This window comes from Pinus tabuliformis, chromosome X, assembly GCF_031772625.1.
Source record: "Pinus tabuliformis cultivar Carrire ecotype Pingquan chromosome X, CPIR1, whole genome shotgun sequence".
Lineage (NCBI taxonomy): Eukaryota > Viridiplantae > Streptophyta > Pinopsida > Pinales > Pinaceae > Pinus > Pinus tabuliformis.
The window spans coordinates 497,081,610-497,095,719 of NC_142308.1; the positions used below are offsets into that span (position 1 = coordinate 497,081,610).

The following is a 14,110-nucleotide window of genomic DNA, read 5'->3' on the forward strand; positions in this document are numbered from 1 at the left end:
AAGTTTGAGTGAGTTTAATGGTATAGCTTGAGTGAGCTTAATGGTTATTCACATGGAGTATACTTAGTTAGATTTTAATAAAAAGAAATCACCCTCACTTGTTAAGGATATCCAACTATGATATTAAGTCTAATAAATTTGTTAATATGGAATAAGTCTAATGGAAACATTTATAAAAAAGTTAATATGTATGATGTTTTATATAATATATTTAATAATGTGTTTTTTATAAGGTTTATTTTTTATGAGCTTGCTAAAAAATTGACTAAAAATGATTAAAATAACAAATTTGAGTTAATAAATGTATAAAGTTTAAGTATTTCCAAGACTTTGAATTTCTTTATATATTTAAAAATACATATGAAATAATTAAAAATTAATAACCTTACTAAAAATTGTATTATTAAATTTCTATGAAAAACAAAAAATAAAAAATTTAGACTTAGCCTTTTTTATTAACTTGTTTATTAAATATAATAATTATATAAAATAATAAAATTTGTATTTTACATAATTTAAAAGAAAACAAAATAAGAAATCACAATAATTAGAGTTCATAATATAATAATACAATTTAAATTATGAATTTCATTATCTTTTAATTTTCCTTAAATATTAATTTTAGTGTTTGATATGCAAATTATACTTACTATATAGTATAAGATGAAACACTAAATTTTTATCTCTAGTTTTTTGTTTTTTTTTGTATACCTTACATTACTTTTCTTTTCATAATGTTTTTGGTTATTCTCATCTTTATGTTTCACATCTTAACCAAGTAAACTTGTTTTGGGTTGTGTTATTATTTGTTTTTTGTTATATAACATCATTGTATTCTTTCAAAACATGTTCTCCATTTACTTTTCTTGTAACAATTTTCTTGACTTTTCAAAGCTTTTTTATCCATTAAACACATTTCTTCTTTTATATCCCCCATCAACCCATTTACCACACCATTGGTTTCAAGCTTTGTTCCTAGTTTTTATTTCATCTTCTCAGTTTCTATCTATATGAAAATAAATTTTCCCCATGTCCCTAATTTTATGAGATATAATCCTTTTTCAGCCATAAATATGGAATACTAGATATAATAAGTAAGTATTAGTAAGCCTCTCTATTTTCCTCTCCTAAATTGTCACAAGGATTTGAACATTGGATCTCTCTTCATATATTTCACATAACTTCAATCACTAATTGAACTCTGCCCTCTCTGATATAAATATTGAATATTGAATAAAAGATGTTGTTTTTTAATTTTATATATATATATATATATATATATATATATATTTTAATAACTAGGTTGAACCTAAGCAAGGACCAACCCATTTAAAGAACCATCTACCTATTAGTGAGATGCTACATGGAAGAACCATCTACTCTTTAATGAGATGGTGGGTGGAAGGACCATCTACCTATTACTAAGATACTATTCCCAGGTTTATGCAAAACTCCATCTAGCTTGGATAACTTTTGGGATAGTTTAATTCCCTAAAAATTACTTCCATCCTCAACCACTCCACATGGTGAGAACAAAACCCCATTCAAACTAACTAATCTACATTTCATAAGTAAATATTTTTTTATTAATTATAACTCCATTTATACATAAATATTCTTAATCCTCGTTACATGTGTTATCTTTATAAAATAAAATTAGATCATAAATATTCATTATCTTTATAAAAGAATATTAGATGATAAATATTTAAAAAAATACAATAATTTTGTTGTTAGAAATAAACTTATAACTTTGCCATTTGAAACACAAAAACAACCCATTATGTAATATATTTACTATATTATTATAAATTAACTACATACTTTTATCATAAATTAATTAAATAATTTAACTAGAAAAGTGAGGTGTGGAAAGGAATTTATTGCTTTGTTGATAGAGAAACTTACGTCTTTTTAACTGCATATTTGCATTATGCGAGCCTGTGCCAATGATGGTGTATTTGTCTATAAGTAAATAGAGGAAATTACTTATAAAGGGATATTCTTAAAATTTAATAAATGTTTTTATCACATTATAATATTCTATATAAACAATTTTATTGGGTCAATATTCATCTTTGATAAAGCGCAAATCTAATAATTTTTTTATAATAATTTTAATATAATAACTTTTTTTATAACTTTATTATATTTTAGTTTAAATAAGTTATTTTTATTTAATTAAAAATGCTTTCATAACTGAAATTATATGATATTTTACTTTTGAAATTTTTAATTCAATTTGAAATATTAATAAATAATATGATTTTTATGATAAAAATATAATATGCATTTATCCTTTTAATAAAAATTAAAATAGAAAAAACAAATATAATTTATTCCCTAATTTTCATTTATATTTAATAAATCACTTTGATATAATATATATATATATATATATTTTAATATTTATCACTATTTAATTAATTAATTTTGATATGTGTCGAATTTTTATTTATGTTTAATAAATTATTTTTATTACCTGTCAGTACTTACAAGCAGGAGGATTTTACTGTCTCACTATCCGTGTTGACAGCCTGAACCCGGTTATGATAAATATATTCACTTTGGATTTTATTTTTTTAAGTTGAAGATGATAAATAAATATGTGCTCCGAACAAAAGTTAAGAGAAACCCAACAATCACTTGGAGAATTGTGAATAAAAGTCTTTGCGTCAATTGACACAAGCATCGATTGTTCCTCAAGTTCCGTCCGTCCCTTTCTCGACCAAAACGTTTGTACCACGGGATATCGCAAGAAGGGTCTTTTTATTTATGCCCCTAAGGTATATAAGCTCGTAGGCCTTTAACCCTTTCGCATTAGCAGCGACAATTAATGTGTTTTTGAAATTAAAAAAGCAGAGCGTCTCCCTTGAATATTCACAAGCTAATTTTATTATATTGAGGTTAACTCGTAATAAGCCGTATGTTACATCGTCTCTGGTGTGGGTGCCTGTTTTCATGGCCGTGTTCACCTTCTTCGGGGCGCAGCGGAGAAGGGGAACTTGGCATTCTGTCGAATTCGCACGCAAATTGATGAAAAAGTGCATCGCCTGAAACTAACTGATTCGCTTATTCTTGGTTGCGCCGGGATTTTGCGATTCAGAGGACAGTTTTGGAGCTAAATACGGCCTAGGTTCCATACATATTTTACAATATATTCTTGCCTCATTTGCAGAGCTTGGAAGCTGCGGGTTGCTTCTGATTGGGAGGCCAAATTCGCTTCTGGAATGCACTCCGAACGACTTTACATTCTTGGGGAAAACGTAAGGTATCAGAGATGTAAAGAGAAAAATTTCAGGCGTTCACAGAGCGAAAATTCAGGTGAGGTTTGAAGGGAATTGTCGATCTTCTGTATCTTTTGTGTTGGTTTTGTTTGATTACGGCGCCTCTTGTTTTTGGTGTAAATTGCCTATTACGAAGACATTGCACCAATTTCTGTAACCTTCTAAAGGTTTTGACTGCGAATCTCTGTAGCTTTAATGGTTCCCTGAATCGAGAGAAAAAATTGTAAAATCGGCCTGGTTATGCATACATTTAGTTTTAAGTCCATAGGATTCTGTTTTATCGTGCTGTCCGTTTAAGTTTCCAGTTTTTTGTTTGAATTCAAATCCAGTTCTCTGTTCCTGTCATTTCGTTGCTTAGAAGCCTTAGAAATGCCTGGAAGCATAGTCGGGAAGGGTAGCCGGTCAAATTCGATAAAATTTTTATTTTGCGGATTAATGTGTTTGAAATGCTCGATTTCTTAGCGAACATTCGCTCAATGTTAGTTGTTTCGATTCACTGGCGTTCAGAAACATTTACTTAAGCATAAACTTAGGTTCTTTGTTGTGGATCACTTACACCTTTATTTCCATTTTGACTAAAAACTGTACATTGGGCTGACCTCCACAACATTTAACGATGACACTATATCTATCATTGAAAGTTCCATATGCATACATCAGGAATTCACTGTTCTCTAGTTTTCAATTTCTCAACGAAACGCTAAAACTGTATTGTTTTCATGCAATTGTAGTTCCAGCTGTTCTTTCAACAATATTTTTCCTCTCAAAACTTTCCATGCTTATTTGTAAGTCACAGCTGTACATCAATAAGTCACGGATTTTTCAAACAATACATGCTTACAGTTTGAATTCCCCATTTTTACTAAATCATACATCAAAATCTTTATTCGCAATTTATTTTGGATTCAATTTACTTTCACCTTGTGTACGTTTACGGTAACTAGTTTAAGCGTTGCCTAGCGTTTCACGCATTGCTGTTAATCGATTTGACTATCTTATGAGATTTCAAAAAAGTTCTAATTTGAAGAATGTTGCAGTCATTTTCACAGACGACAATGATTTACTGAAGTTGCCATCTCAATTCTTGCTTTTAATATGTATTTTCACCTTACCTATAATTTTTATTTGTTACAGTTCCAAGCGACATTGCTTACAACTCGCTTTTCTGGTAGCCTGGACGTACTTCTCTGAGATTTGAACTTATAGCCACCACAAATGTCATATTTGATTGTCCTTACGTGCTGTTCTACTATCTATATATACACACACACACACTCTAGTAGAACAGCAAGAGTTAGTCACTCCCGTATATATATATATATATATATATATTAAAGTCGTTTCTTTTAAAGTGTCAGAGGTTAAATTGCCCATAGACATACCGATAATAAGTGCCCCATTCTTCTGCTCAGCATTAGTCTATCCATGCAATATTTTAAAATTTGTCGGCAGAAATTCTGAGAGATCGTGTGATTCCAAATTACTTCTGGGCGTGACGTTGTGTCCAAATTCAATTCAATTCAAATCAACTATATGTTGTCTAAAAAGCTCCCTTAATAATTGAATTTCAGCTTCAGGTGGACATTTATGACTGTAGCTTGGGGAGGTCGTGGGTGGTTAGCATTCCTACGGATTCATGGGAGCATTATTTGTTTCCACGATATCTTTTCTGTACCCTTTCTAAAAATCTTTCTGTCCTCCGTGATTTGTCTTACCAATTGTTTGTTCGTCCGGAAGCTCCTGCTATCGTTCATCCTTATTTATTTTAACCATATGGTCATCTACAAGGTTGGCGTTTGTATTTTGTTTTGTTTTCCTTATCTTATAAGTATCAGTAGTCTATTTGGATGCTAACCGTGAGTATGGATATCCTTGCAAGCAAACATTCGTATGGTGAGAAACAGGACGAAGCTTTTTTCTCCGGTCTGTTGAATTTCTTTCTGGCATTTTTGCAGAGGGATCTCCTAAATTGCACCCAGCCATACCGATGATAAGTGCTCCATTCTTTTGCTCAGCATTAGTCTATCCTTGCAATTTTTTCGGCATAAATTCTGAGAGATTGTGTGATTCCAAATTACTTCTGGGCATGACGTTGTGTTCAAATTTACTATATGTTGTCTCCAAAATTTGCGTAGCACTTCCCTTAATAACTGAATTTTAGCTTCAGGTGGATATTTATGGCTGTAGCTTAGAGGAAGTCGTGGGCTTTTATGCTTAGCCTTCCTACGGATTCATGGGAACATCATTTGTTTCCATGATATGTCTTTTTGTACCCCCTCTAAAAATCTTACTGTCCTCCTTGATTCGCCTTACGAATTTTTTGTTCGTCAGGAAGCTTCTATCATTCATCATTATTTGTTTTAACCATATGTTCATCTACAAGGTTGACTTTTGAAGTATGCGTGTGTATATATATACATTGTTTTCTTTTCCTTCTCTTATAATTATCGGTAGCCTATTTGGATGTTAACCGTGACTATGGATTTCCTTGCAAGCAAGCATTCGTATGGTGAGAAACAGGATGAAGCATTTTTCTCCAGCGTGTTGAACTTCATTATGGGATTTTCACAGAGGGATCTCCTAAATTGCTTCTCATTTGCACCGATTTAATATCTTAATCTCTGGACTTGTGAAATCAATTCACAAATTTTTTCATAGGCTTAAGTCGTAATGACTAGAATGAATAATCTGTCGTTATTACCAACAGATATGGAACGGTAATAAATAAGGCAGTGGAGTACTCTTATGTTTTACTGATGCTTCTTGTTTCTTCTGGTAGGTGATTATTTCAGTCATGGTAGTTCAGCTCCTCAATGTGTGGATTGTTGATGTCCTTGATGGTTCAAAGGCATGCTTTAATTGTTACTGAATGGCATAGTGCATAAATTGAAACAGGGGAATGATGCTCTTTTATAATATGGAGTATTCTATATATGATAGTAAGAGGAATAGTAACATACACAAGATCCCTGATGAGGTAGCATTTAGATATGGATTGGAGGCACTTAATAAAAGTTGCAAAGAGGACGGAAATTGTATAGATGATTCAGATGCTCCTCTGAAAAGAAGGAAAGTAAACTGTCCAACTCTGGAATTGCTTGCAGATGTTGTAGAGGCAACTTCTAGGAGTGACAATTATGATCCTGAGATTAAGACTGAATCCAGGAGTGACAGTCCTATGAGATTTGGAAATGTATTCAAAAGGAACACCATTGGAAATGGATCTTCACGCCGAACAAATATCAGAAGCAGCGATGAGAGCTATGCAGACAGCAAGTGTATTAGCTCAGAGACCTCATTTGCTGTTCAACAATCCCCTTGCTCTCAGAGCAGAGATGTCGATATTGAAAACGAAAACCCAGAAATGGAGGGTGAGAGCCAAGCAAAGCAAAATGACAACCAGACAAGAGACAGTTTATCTATTCCAGTTGGGAGGACTTCTCGTGGGCGGGCTCAGATTCTTCCATCACGTTTCCGTGATTCTATACTTGAACCATGGAAAAAGAGCCAAACTAAAAGCTTGAAACGTGGTGCTGATGAACGTTTCTTTTCATCTAGTTCGCCTTCACAAGATATTCATCCTAGTCCCATCAAGCGACAAAGAATAAAGTGTAAAGGTTCAAGCCCTAATTTAGAGACTGGAAGCGTAAAAGTTGGACTGAAGCAGCCGTCCCAGGTGACAATGTCAGAGATTGAGCAGAAAAATGGTCTAGTTAAAGAACATGAATTTCAGATTTCAAAGCCATCTACTCCACAGAATTTAATGGCTTCTGCCTGTTTAGAATCTGGGCCAAGATTTTTACCAAGAGGTAAAACACCTGGAACTGCAGTAGGGGACTTGCATCCCCTAGAAGAATTTGACGTGGGTGATATAGTTTGGGCCAGATCTGACAAGAAAAATGACCCTGCTTGGCCTGCCAAAGTTATTGATCCTGTGCATGATGCACCAGACTCAGTGCTAAGTGTTTATGTTCCAGGGCGCCTTTGTGTGATGTATTTTGGCCCATCATCATCAAAGATGAAAGAGAGGGTATGCGAATATAAACCAAATAGATGCAAGTAATCTCTTGTTTATGTTGCCATGTTACTGATGCTGCATATTTTATGAATCCATATTTTTGGTTGTGTCTCCCACTGATTTGCCTTTGAAATTTGCTTTTATCATGACACAGGATTATGCATGGGTGAGGCAAGGAATGATCTTTCCTTTTATTGAATTCCTGGAAGTGTGAGTTCATAGCTATGGTCTGCATAACTGTTCTCTGAAGTGTTTACATAGATACTAGACAACTTATGCATTATTGACTATTGTAAATGTGTGAAGCTTGTCATCTTGACCCGTGAATATCAGAATGAAGTACTTTTCTTATAATTCTAACAGATGTTGGTATTTCTTTTGTTAGCTATCAAGGACAGACACAGTTGAACAAGAGTAAGCCCAGTGACTTTCACATGGCAATTGAGGAAGCCACATTGGCAGAGTATGGTTTTGAGGACCAGGAAGACTGCCCCAGAAACCAATCAAAAACAAATGCTTATTTAGCTAATCAGGGAGATACTTCTGAAGTGGGTAACGTGCATCAAGGTCCTCGAGCACATTCTGAAGACCATGTAAGCACTAATGCAGAAAGCTAATTTTATTATGTTAACAACATGAAAAGGAAAAGAGCTCAAAATCTTCCTAGACGCCTATTTAGAATATGGGGGCAGTTTCTTTTTTTAACCACCTAAACCCTGAGAGTTTTGTTAAGCATTTTATTATGCTCTTAAATTGTCGACTTATCATATGCTCTTGATTTTCTTACTCCTTAAGAAGGCCTTTCTTTTATTTTATTCATCTTAAAATGGAATCAACTATCTCACAAATAACCAGCATGTCTTGAAGTCTTGGTCTAAGTTATAGGTAGTTTTGAATAATATGAAGCAATGACCATCTGCAAAGTCAATCAAAATATGTTTTGAGAGAAAATTTCAAGTGGAAACCTTTGAGCAAGAGGTGGATTGTTTAGTTCTTGTATAGATCTGAATCAATTAGTAATTTGAAAGGGGGTGCAAGAGACCCGTATATTTGGTTGTCATAGCTTTATTCCCAATAGATAATAAATGCTTTATCAATACAAAATCTTATCCTTTTATTTACCTGAGTGATATGCATATTAGCACAATCTCTAATGGTTTCACTATTATTACTTCTGGTTATTATTTAGATCAGGATTGGTCGTTTTCTATCTAGCTTTTGGACAACTACAATCTTCCCAACTCCATCAATGTAAGCTTTCTCCGAGCTTGGCAATATTTGACCACTGTATCCAGGTGGGAATTCTGACTAATGAGAAATCACCATCATAAAGCAAACCAGAATGTGTCTTGAAGACGAGTGCCTTGGAGGAAGCAAGTTATACTTTTACTATCTTCATTGAACGCCACAATGTATTTACCATTTTGTCCTCTTTGCAAGATGAGGAGGGAAAAGTATCTGATAATAATTCCTAAATGAGAAAGACAACTTTGAATTTGTTTTGAGTCAACACAATCCTAGTTGACAGAAATATAATTACTTTGCATGACCTATATTACCAAAAATTGGAATTAGGAAACAACAATGGAACAAGAGACGTGGGCTAGAGGATCTCGAGATAAGAAATTGTTTCCATGCATGTTATGCATACAAGAAAGCCATTACCTTCAAGACCTCAAAAATACAATGCATAATGTATGTAAAATTTACAATATCATGTCATGGATTTTAGATAAGATAATTTTTAGTCATGTTGAACATATGACCAAAACAAGTAGTTCAATGGGACTAGGAAGTACAATCAATGATACTGAGCTATAGGAGTTCACTAGGTGATTTTTAAAGCATAAAACAAAACATATGATGTTCACTAGGTGATTTTTAAAGCATAAAACAAAACATAGGATATATGAAAATAGGTAATACATCAATGAAAGATAAGAAAGTGCAAAGGAAAGATTTATTTGATCTCAATAAGATGAGATGAGGGGGTAGATGGTAAGGAGTCAGGACGAGGATGTCCCTTATCGCATCAATCACTTAGAAGGCACTAATACAGGCTCTAAAGATGTTATCTAGAGAATGTCTAGGGCTAAGAGGGCTTTGCTAAGTGATCCTAGGATGAGCATGGTGTCACGTGTAGAGACTTTCCTTTCTAAGTTGGGATTGGCAATTGTCCTTATATTGAATCTAGGAACAATGAATTGAAGCCTAGTTGAGTATAAATTGTGGTGATCTCATTCTCAGTTCCTCTAGAAAATAAATGAAAATTCGATTAACATTTTTAGACGTATTGAAGATCATGTACTTAGTCTTGCTAAGGTTCACTCAACGGCCTGTAATCACAAGAACTGGAAAGGGCATCTTGCTTGCTGCCTTTATAATTAGTTGGGGGAGGAGGCTAAAAGGACTACATCATTTGCATAAAAGAGAAGAGTAACTAGGACTTCATGGAGAACACACCCATCCTCTGTACGCACATGTTAGTTGAGGTGGGTCTCTATCTCATTGATGTGAACTCAAATAATTGGCACAAAATTGAAAACCTTTTTAAAAATCGGTCAAACAATGGAAGACTTCGGATGCATGTTGTTTGACCTCCTTAATGGTAACATAGAGTGTGAATGTGGTCAGTTGTCTAATAACATCTCTTAAACTCTCTTTACCCTGGAACAAAGTTAGGTGGAAGAGCAGATTTCCTAGGAAGGAGGGTACACCTAAAGATAATAGAGGAAGTGCAAAGGTCTAGAAGTAGTTCACATTTCCTAGTAGCAAGAAAACCTTACTTCCAACGTTTAAAAGGTAATGATAGTTTCTCAATGCTCATAATTCATATCATAATCATCAAAGAATAACATAATTGAGCTTAATCCAAGTAAAACAACTTGATTTCACATCACAATAGCTTATAGATTCATAATTCTACTATATAGTGTTAACACTAATCTAAAGTTAGATGATAGATGTAGCATATATTAGACATTGAGTAAGCCACAATAGAGTATAAACTTGTAATTGAATTCACTTTAACACATGTCATCTTTTGCCTCATCTCTCTCTGCCAGTGGAGTTCTTATTGAGTTATATCCACTCGATTGCCCTTGATCACCAAGAAATGAGCTCAAATATGCCCTAATGATGGCTTTGAAGGTGAACCAATGCTATCTGACGATTGTGATGTTAAGTACGTGCCTTCAAAATCTTTTGAGGACCAAAACCAATCCAAAATATCAGGTAAGAGAGCTATGATGGTGGGTATTATGACATGTTTGATGTGAAGGATACAGAGGGTGTTGATCTCCTAGAAGCAAGATTTTTCTTACATGTCACATCCCTTTCAATTCAGCCCTTATTTTGAAAATATGGTTTGTGCTATTAATGAAGGACCAATATAGCCTATAAAGTTATAAACCATTGATTTATGAGAATCTATCAATAGTTTTGGTTTACAAGGAGAAATCATGACTTGAGAATGCAATGGCACCATGGATGATGGAATCATCATTGAGTGTGGATGGTTTCTCCATTGTGGTGGTTGGTTGCTCCATTGTCATGGATAGTTGGGCAGATTGCTGAAATTGGCCATTGCGAAACATTGTTGCCCCTTCCATATCTGGATTGTATTTCTCAAAGGAAATCAATTGTAGCCATCCCTTACGAGAGCCTCATATCAATGATTGAGTTTTTCCTTTCAGAGTAACATATTTTGGCCACCTAGCTCCATAGGGCTTGTACCTTTGGGTAGTTCTAGAATAAGTGGATGAAGGGTGATTTCTTATCACGAAAAGGACCCTTTTTTGGTTGGGGGGAGGTTATGCCAATTTTAACTAGCTCATATCTTGATGCCAAGCCTTAAAAGATTTCATACCGTGCAAAAGTGGCTTAGCTGGGCCTGATTGTTGCTTTCCAAATTTTATTAGTTCTTCTAAAATAGGTAGAAAGTTAGGCACTCAAGTTCTATTTTTTGTTCAATCTTCCACTATTCGTACTAGCTTTATCATCCAACTATACGCTATTGATGGGGTGTCTTGCGTAGAGTGTGTAGCCTAGCGTCAATGTCAATTTCTCTACGATTATATGTCTAGAAACCAAGTCTTAGATTGTTTATAAACTCTATTTTAATTTGTCATTTGAAACTTATTTTGAAGCTCTTGCTAATCAATCTAGCCTCGTTGGGGATATCATAGATGCCCTTTATTGTTTTGATCCCCTTTCTATGGTTTCACAAGGCATTATACTAGATGGTGCCTCTTAGTCAGAACCATTTTGAGCCAATTTTGAAGCTCACCAAATTGACAGATTGTTAAATTATCATTTTTAGAATTATCTGCCTAGAGATAGTCATTAATGCATGACCTATTTGCGAAACCTAAGCAAGTATTGTGTCTTCTGAAATATTAATTTAGAGTTCCCTTGATTCTTTATTTAAGCATTTGGGGGCTGCCACTATGCAACATATGAAATATCATTTTTGGGATCATTTGCAGAGACTAAATCATTATTGCATGACTCATATGAATATCCCATGAGCATTAGTTAGAATGGCTAATTGCTCATGATCTTGAATAGTTCACTTAGCAATCGCTACATCAAGTGATGCTCACAAGAGTGAAGTGGTATTGAAACTAGCAAAAGTGATGCTCACAAGTGAAGTGGTATTGAAACTAGCAAAATGAATATCGTAGCATCAATCATCACTCAGGGCTTGCATGTAATAACTAGGATTTTCTGGGATGGTCACTATAGGTTGATGAGTGACAAACATGATCTTAATATATCCTTATTCGATCTCGTGTGATTCTGCTACCCTCTTTTCCTTCCAATCGCTACCCCATTTGCAAAACTTTAGCAAGTATTGTGCCTTATGAACTATTCATTGAAAGCTCCTTGACTCTTTAGTCGAGTGTTTGGGGGCTTTTACACTGCAACTTATGAAATATCATTTTTGGATTATCTGCATAGAGTAAGTCATTAATGTATGAACAATGTCACATAAGCATTAGTGAGAAGGACAAATTTCTTATGATCTGGAATAGTCCACTTAGCCCTCATTACATCAAGTGATGTTCATAAGGGTGAAGAAGTGGTATTGAAGCTGGCAAAATGAATTGCATAGCATCAATTATCACCTCTGGGGCTTACACTCAATAACAGGGATTTCTTGGGAAGGTCATTTGAGCTTGTTGATTGAAAAACATAATTTGAATATATTCCAATTCGATCTCATGTGGTTTTCTGACCCTCTTTGCCTTCCAATTCCTTTGGAAAATAAAGAAGCCCTTCCTTAGAAGTTTGAACTGATACCTTGGTCATTCACAAATCAAGGAATGCCATCCCTTTCCATGCTGTTTACCATGTTGGATTCCTTCTATTCGGTTGGCTCTAATGAGAATTTTTTGAGTCATTTTAACACAAGGAGTTGTTCGTCGAGTTTTGAAAGATTTTGATATCTATGATCCCCAAGCCTACCAATTCTTTACAAGTGTAGAGAATGTTCCAATTGACTTTCTGAAATCTTTTCTCACTTTTTGGGTTGGCCCTTTAAACATTTCTGTGCAGTTGTATGAGCTTGTCATAAGTCTATTTTGCATAAGCCAACATGAATAGTAAGCATGCTTAGTTAACACTTTCATATAGATTTAGATTATGGTAGCCAATAACATTGTTTTAGTGACCCAATACGATTTCTTGTTTTCTACTTTGTCAACCACATAGTGATAAATCTGAGATATATTGGTGAGGTCATAAACCAAAATAAGATTTAGGAACTTAAATGTTTCACCTGGTTCTATCCATGTCTAGTCATATGCTGCCATCCATTCGTGAATGAACTACTCTAAAAAAAGCACTTCGGGTCTTCCTTCTTTGGTAGAAAGTGCTTCCCGTAACCATTAATAAAACAAGATATTTACATGAGCAGTTTTTACAAAGAAAAGTGGATTGCATAGGTAACCATCACATGCACTAGCTATGAGGGCCTTAAATGCCTCAACATCTAAAGCAGAACTGCAATATCTATTAAAACAATTTTGAATTGCCATTTGGTGTGAGCAAATACATCACAGAGTACAAAAATTAAAAAAAGTATCACGGAAGATACAATTCCCAATGTATCATGCATCATTATCATAAAAATAGAAGGTTATATTGTTTCAGGCACAAACCTAGTGGTTGGAGGATTTCCTGAAGTTCTTTTGTATATAAAATCTTTGGTTAATATTCCTATGCATGAATGATGACATAGCTTATTGCACTGTGTCCTTTGCTAATGTCAAAATGAAGTCATTAGAAAAATGACCGTTAACTAATCATTGGCCATTTTTTATTAGTAGGATGTCGTCAAGTCTTTCTTTTTCCATCATTTTTGCTGTTAGGTAACTTATTTTGGTTGTTGTGAACACATAGAGTGTAGGGGCTACAATCCATGCCTAATGGAATTTGCTAGTCCAAATTCTTTTGAACAAATAGCATTCACCATTGTGCAAGCCATGGCCTAGGCAAAAGGTGTTCTTATTTCCTTTAAAAGTATGGGATGAAGCTCAATGCTTTCAACATAATTCTATGGCCATTCAACTCTATCATAAGTGTCTTTAAAATTAATTTTGATCAATAAGGTACTTTGACCAGTTGCTCTTGCTTATTCAGTTAATTTCCAAGATAACTATGATATTCTCTAAAATGTGTCTTCCTTGTGTGAATCCTATTTGCTGTGGTCTAACTTCAATAGGTAGTATGTATATCAAACACACAGCAAAGGCCTTTGCTAATATTTTGTAAGAAACATTGAGCGATGTTACCTTGATTG

At 34.1% G+C, this 14,110-nt stretch overlaps 1 protein-coding gene across 8 annotated transcripts in view; it reads left to right on the forward strand.

Moving 5' to 3' along the window:
- Positions 1-14,110, forward strand: part of LOC149140852 (histone-lysine N-methyltransferase ATX5-like) — a 114,571-nt gene that overhangs the window by 43,830 nt on the left and 56,631 nt on the right. For 3 of the 8 annotated variants that reach the window (XM_089446929.1, XM_089446930.1, XM_089446931.1), the window contains exons 2-4: positions 6,067-7,317; positions 7,460-7,515; positions 7,691-7,898. In XM_089446929.1, coding sequence (XP_089303055.1) covers positions 6,187-7,317; positions 7,460-7,515; positions 7,691-7,898 — 1,395 coding nt within the window. In that variant the 5' untranslated portion in view covers positions 6,067-6,186. Of the gene's footprint in view, positions 1-2,760; positions 2,787-2,827; positions 3,325-6,066; positions 7,318-7,459; positions 7,516-7,690; positions 7,899-14,110 lie in introns of those variants that run through there. The other 5 variants (XM_089446935.1, XM_089446934.1, XM_089446933.1 and 2 more) reach the window with 4 other exon arrangements.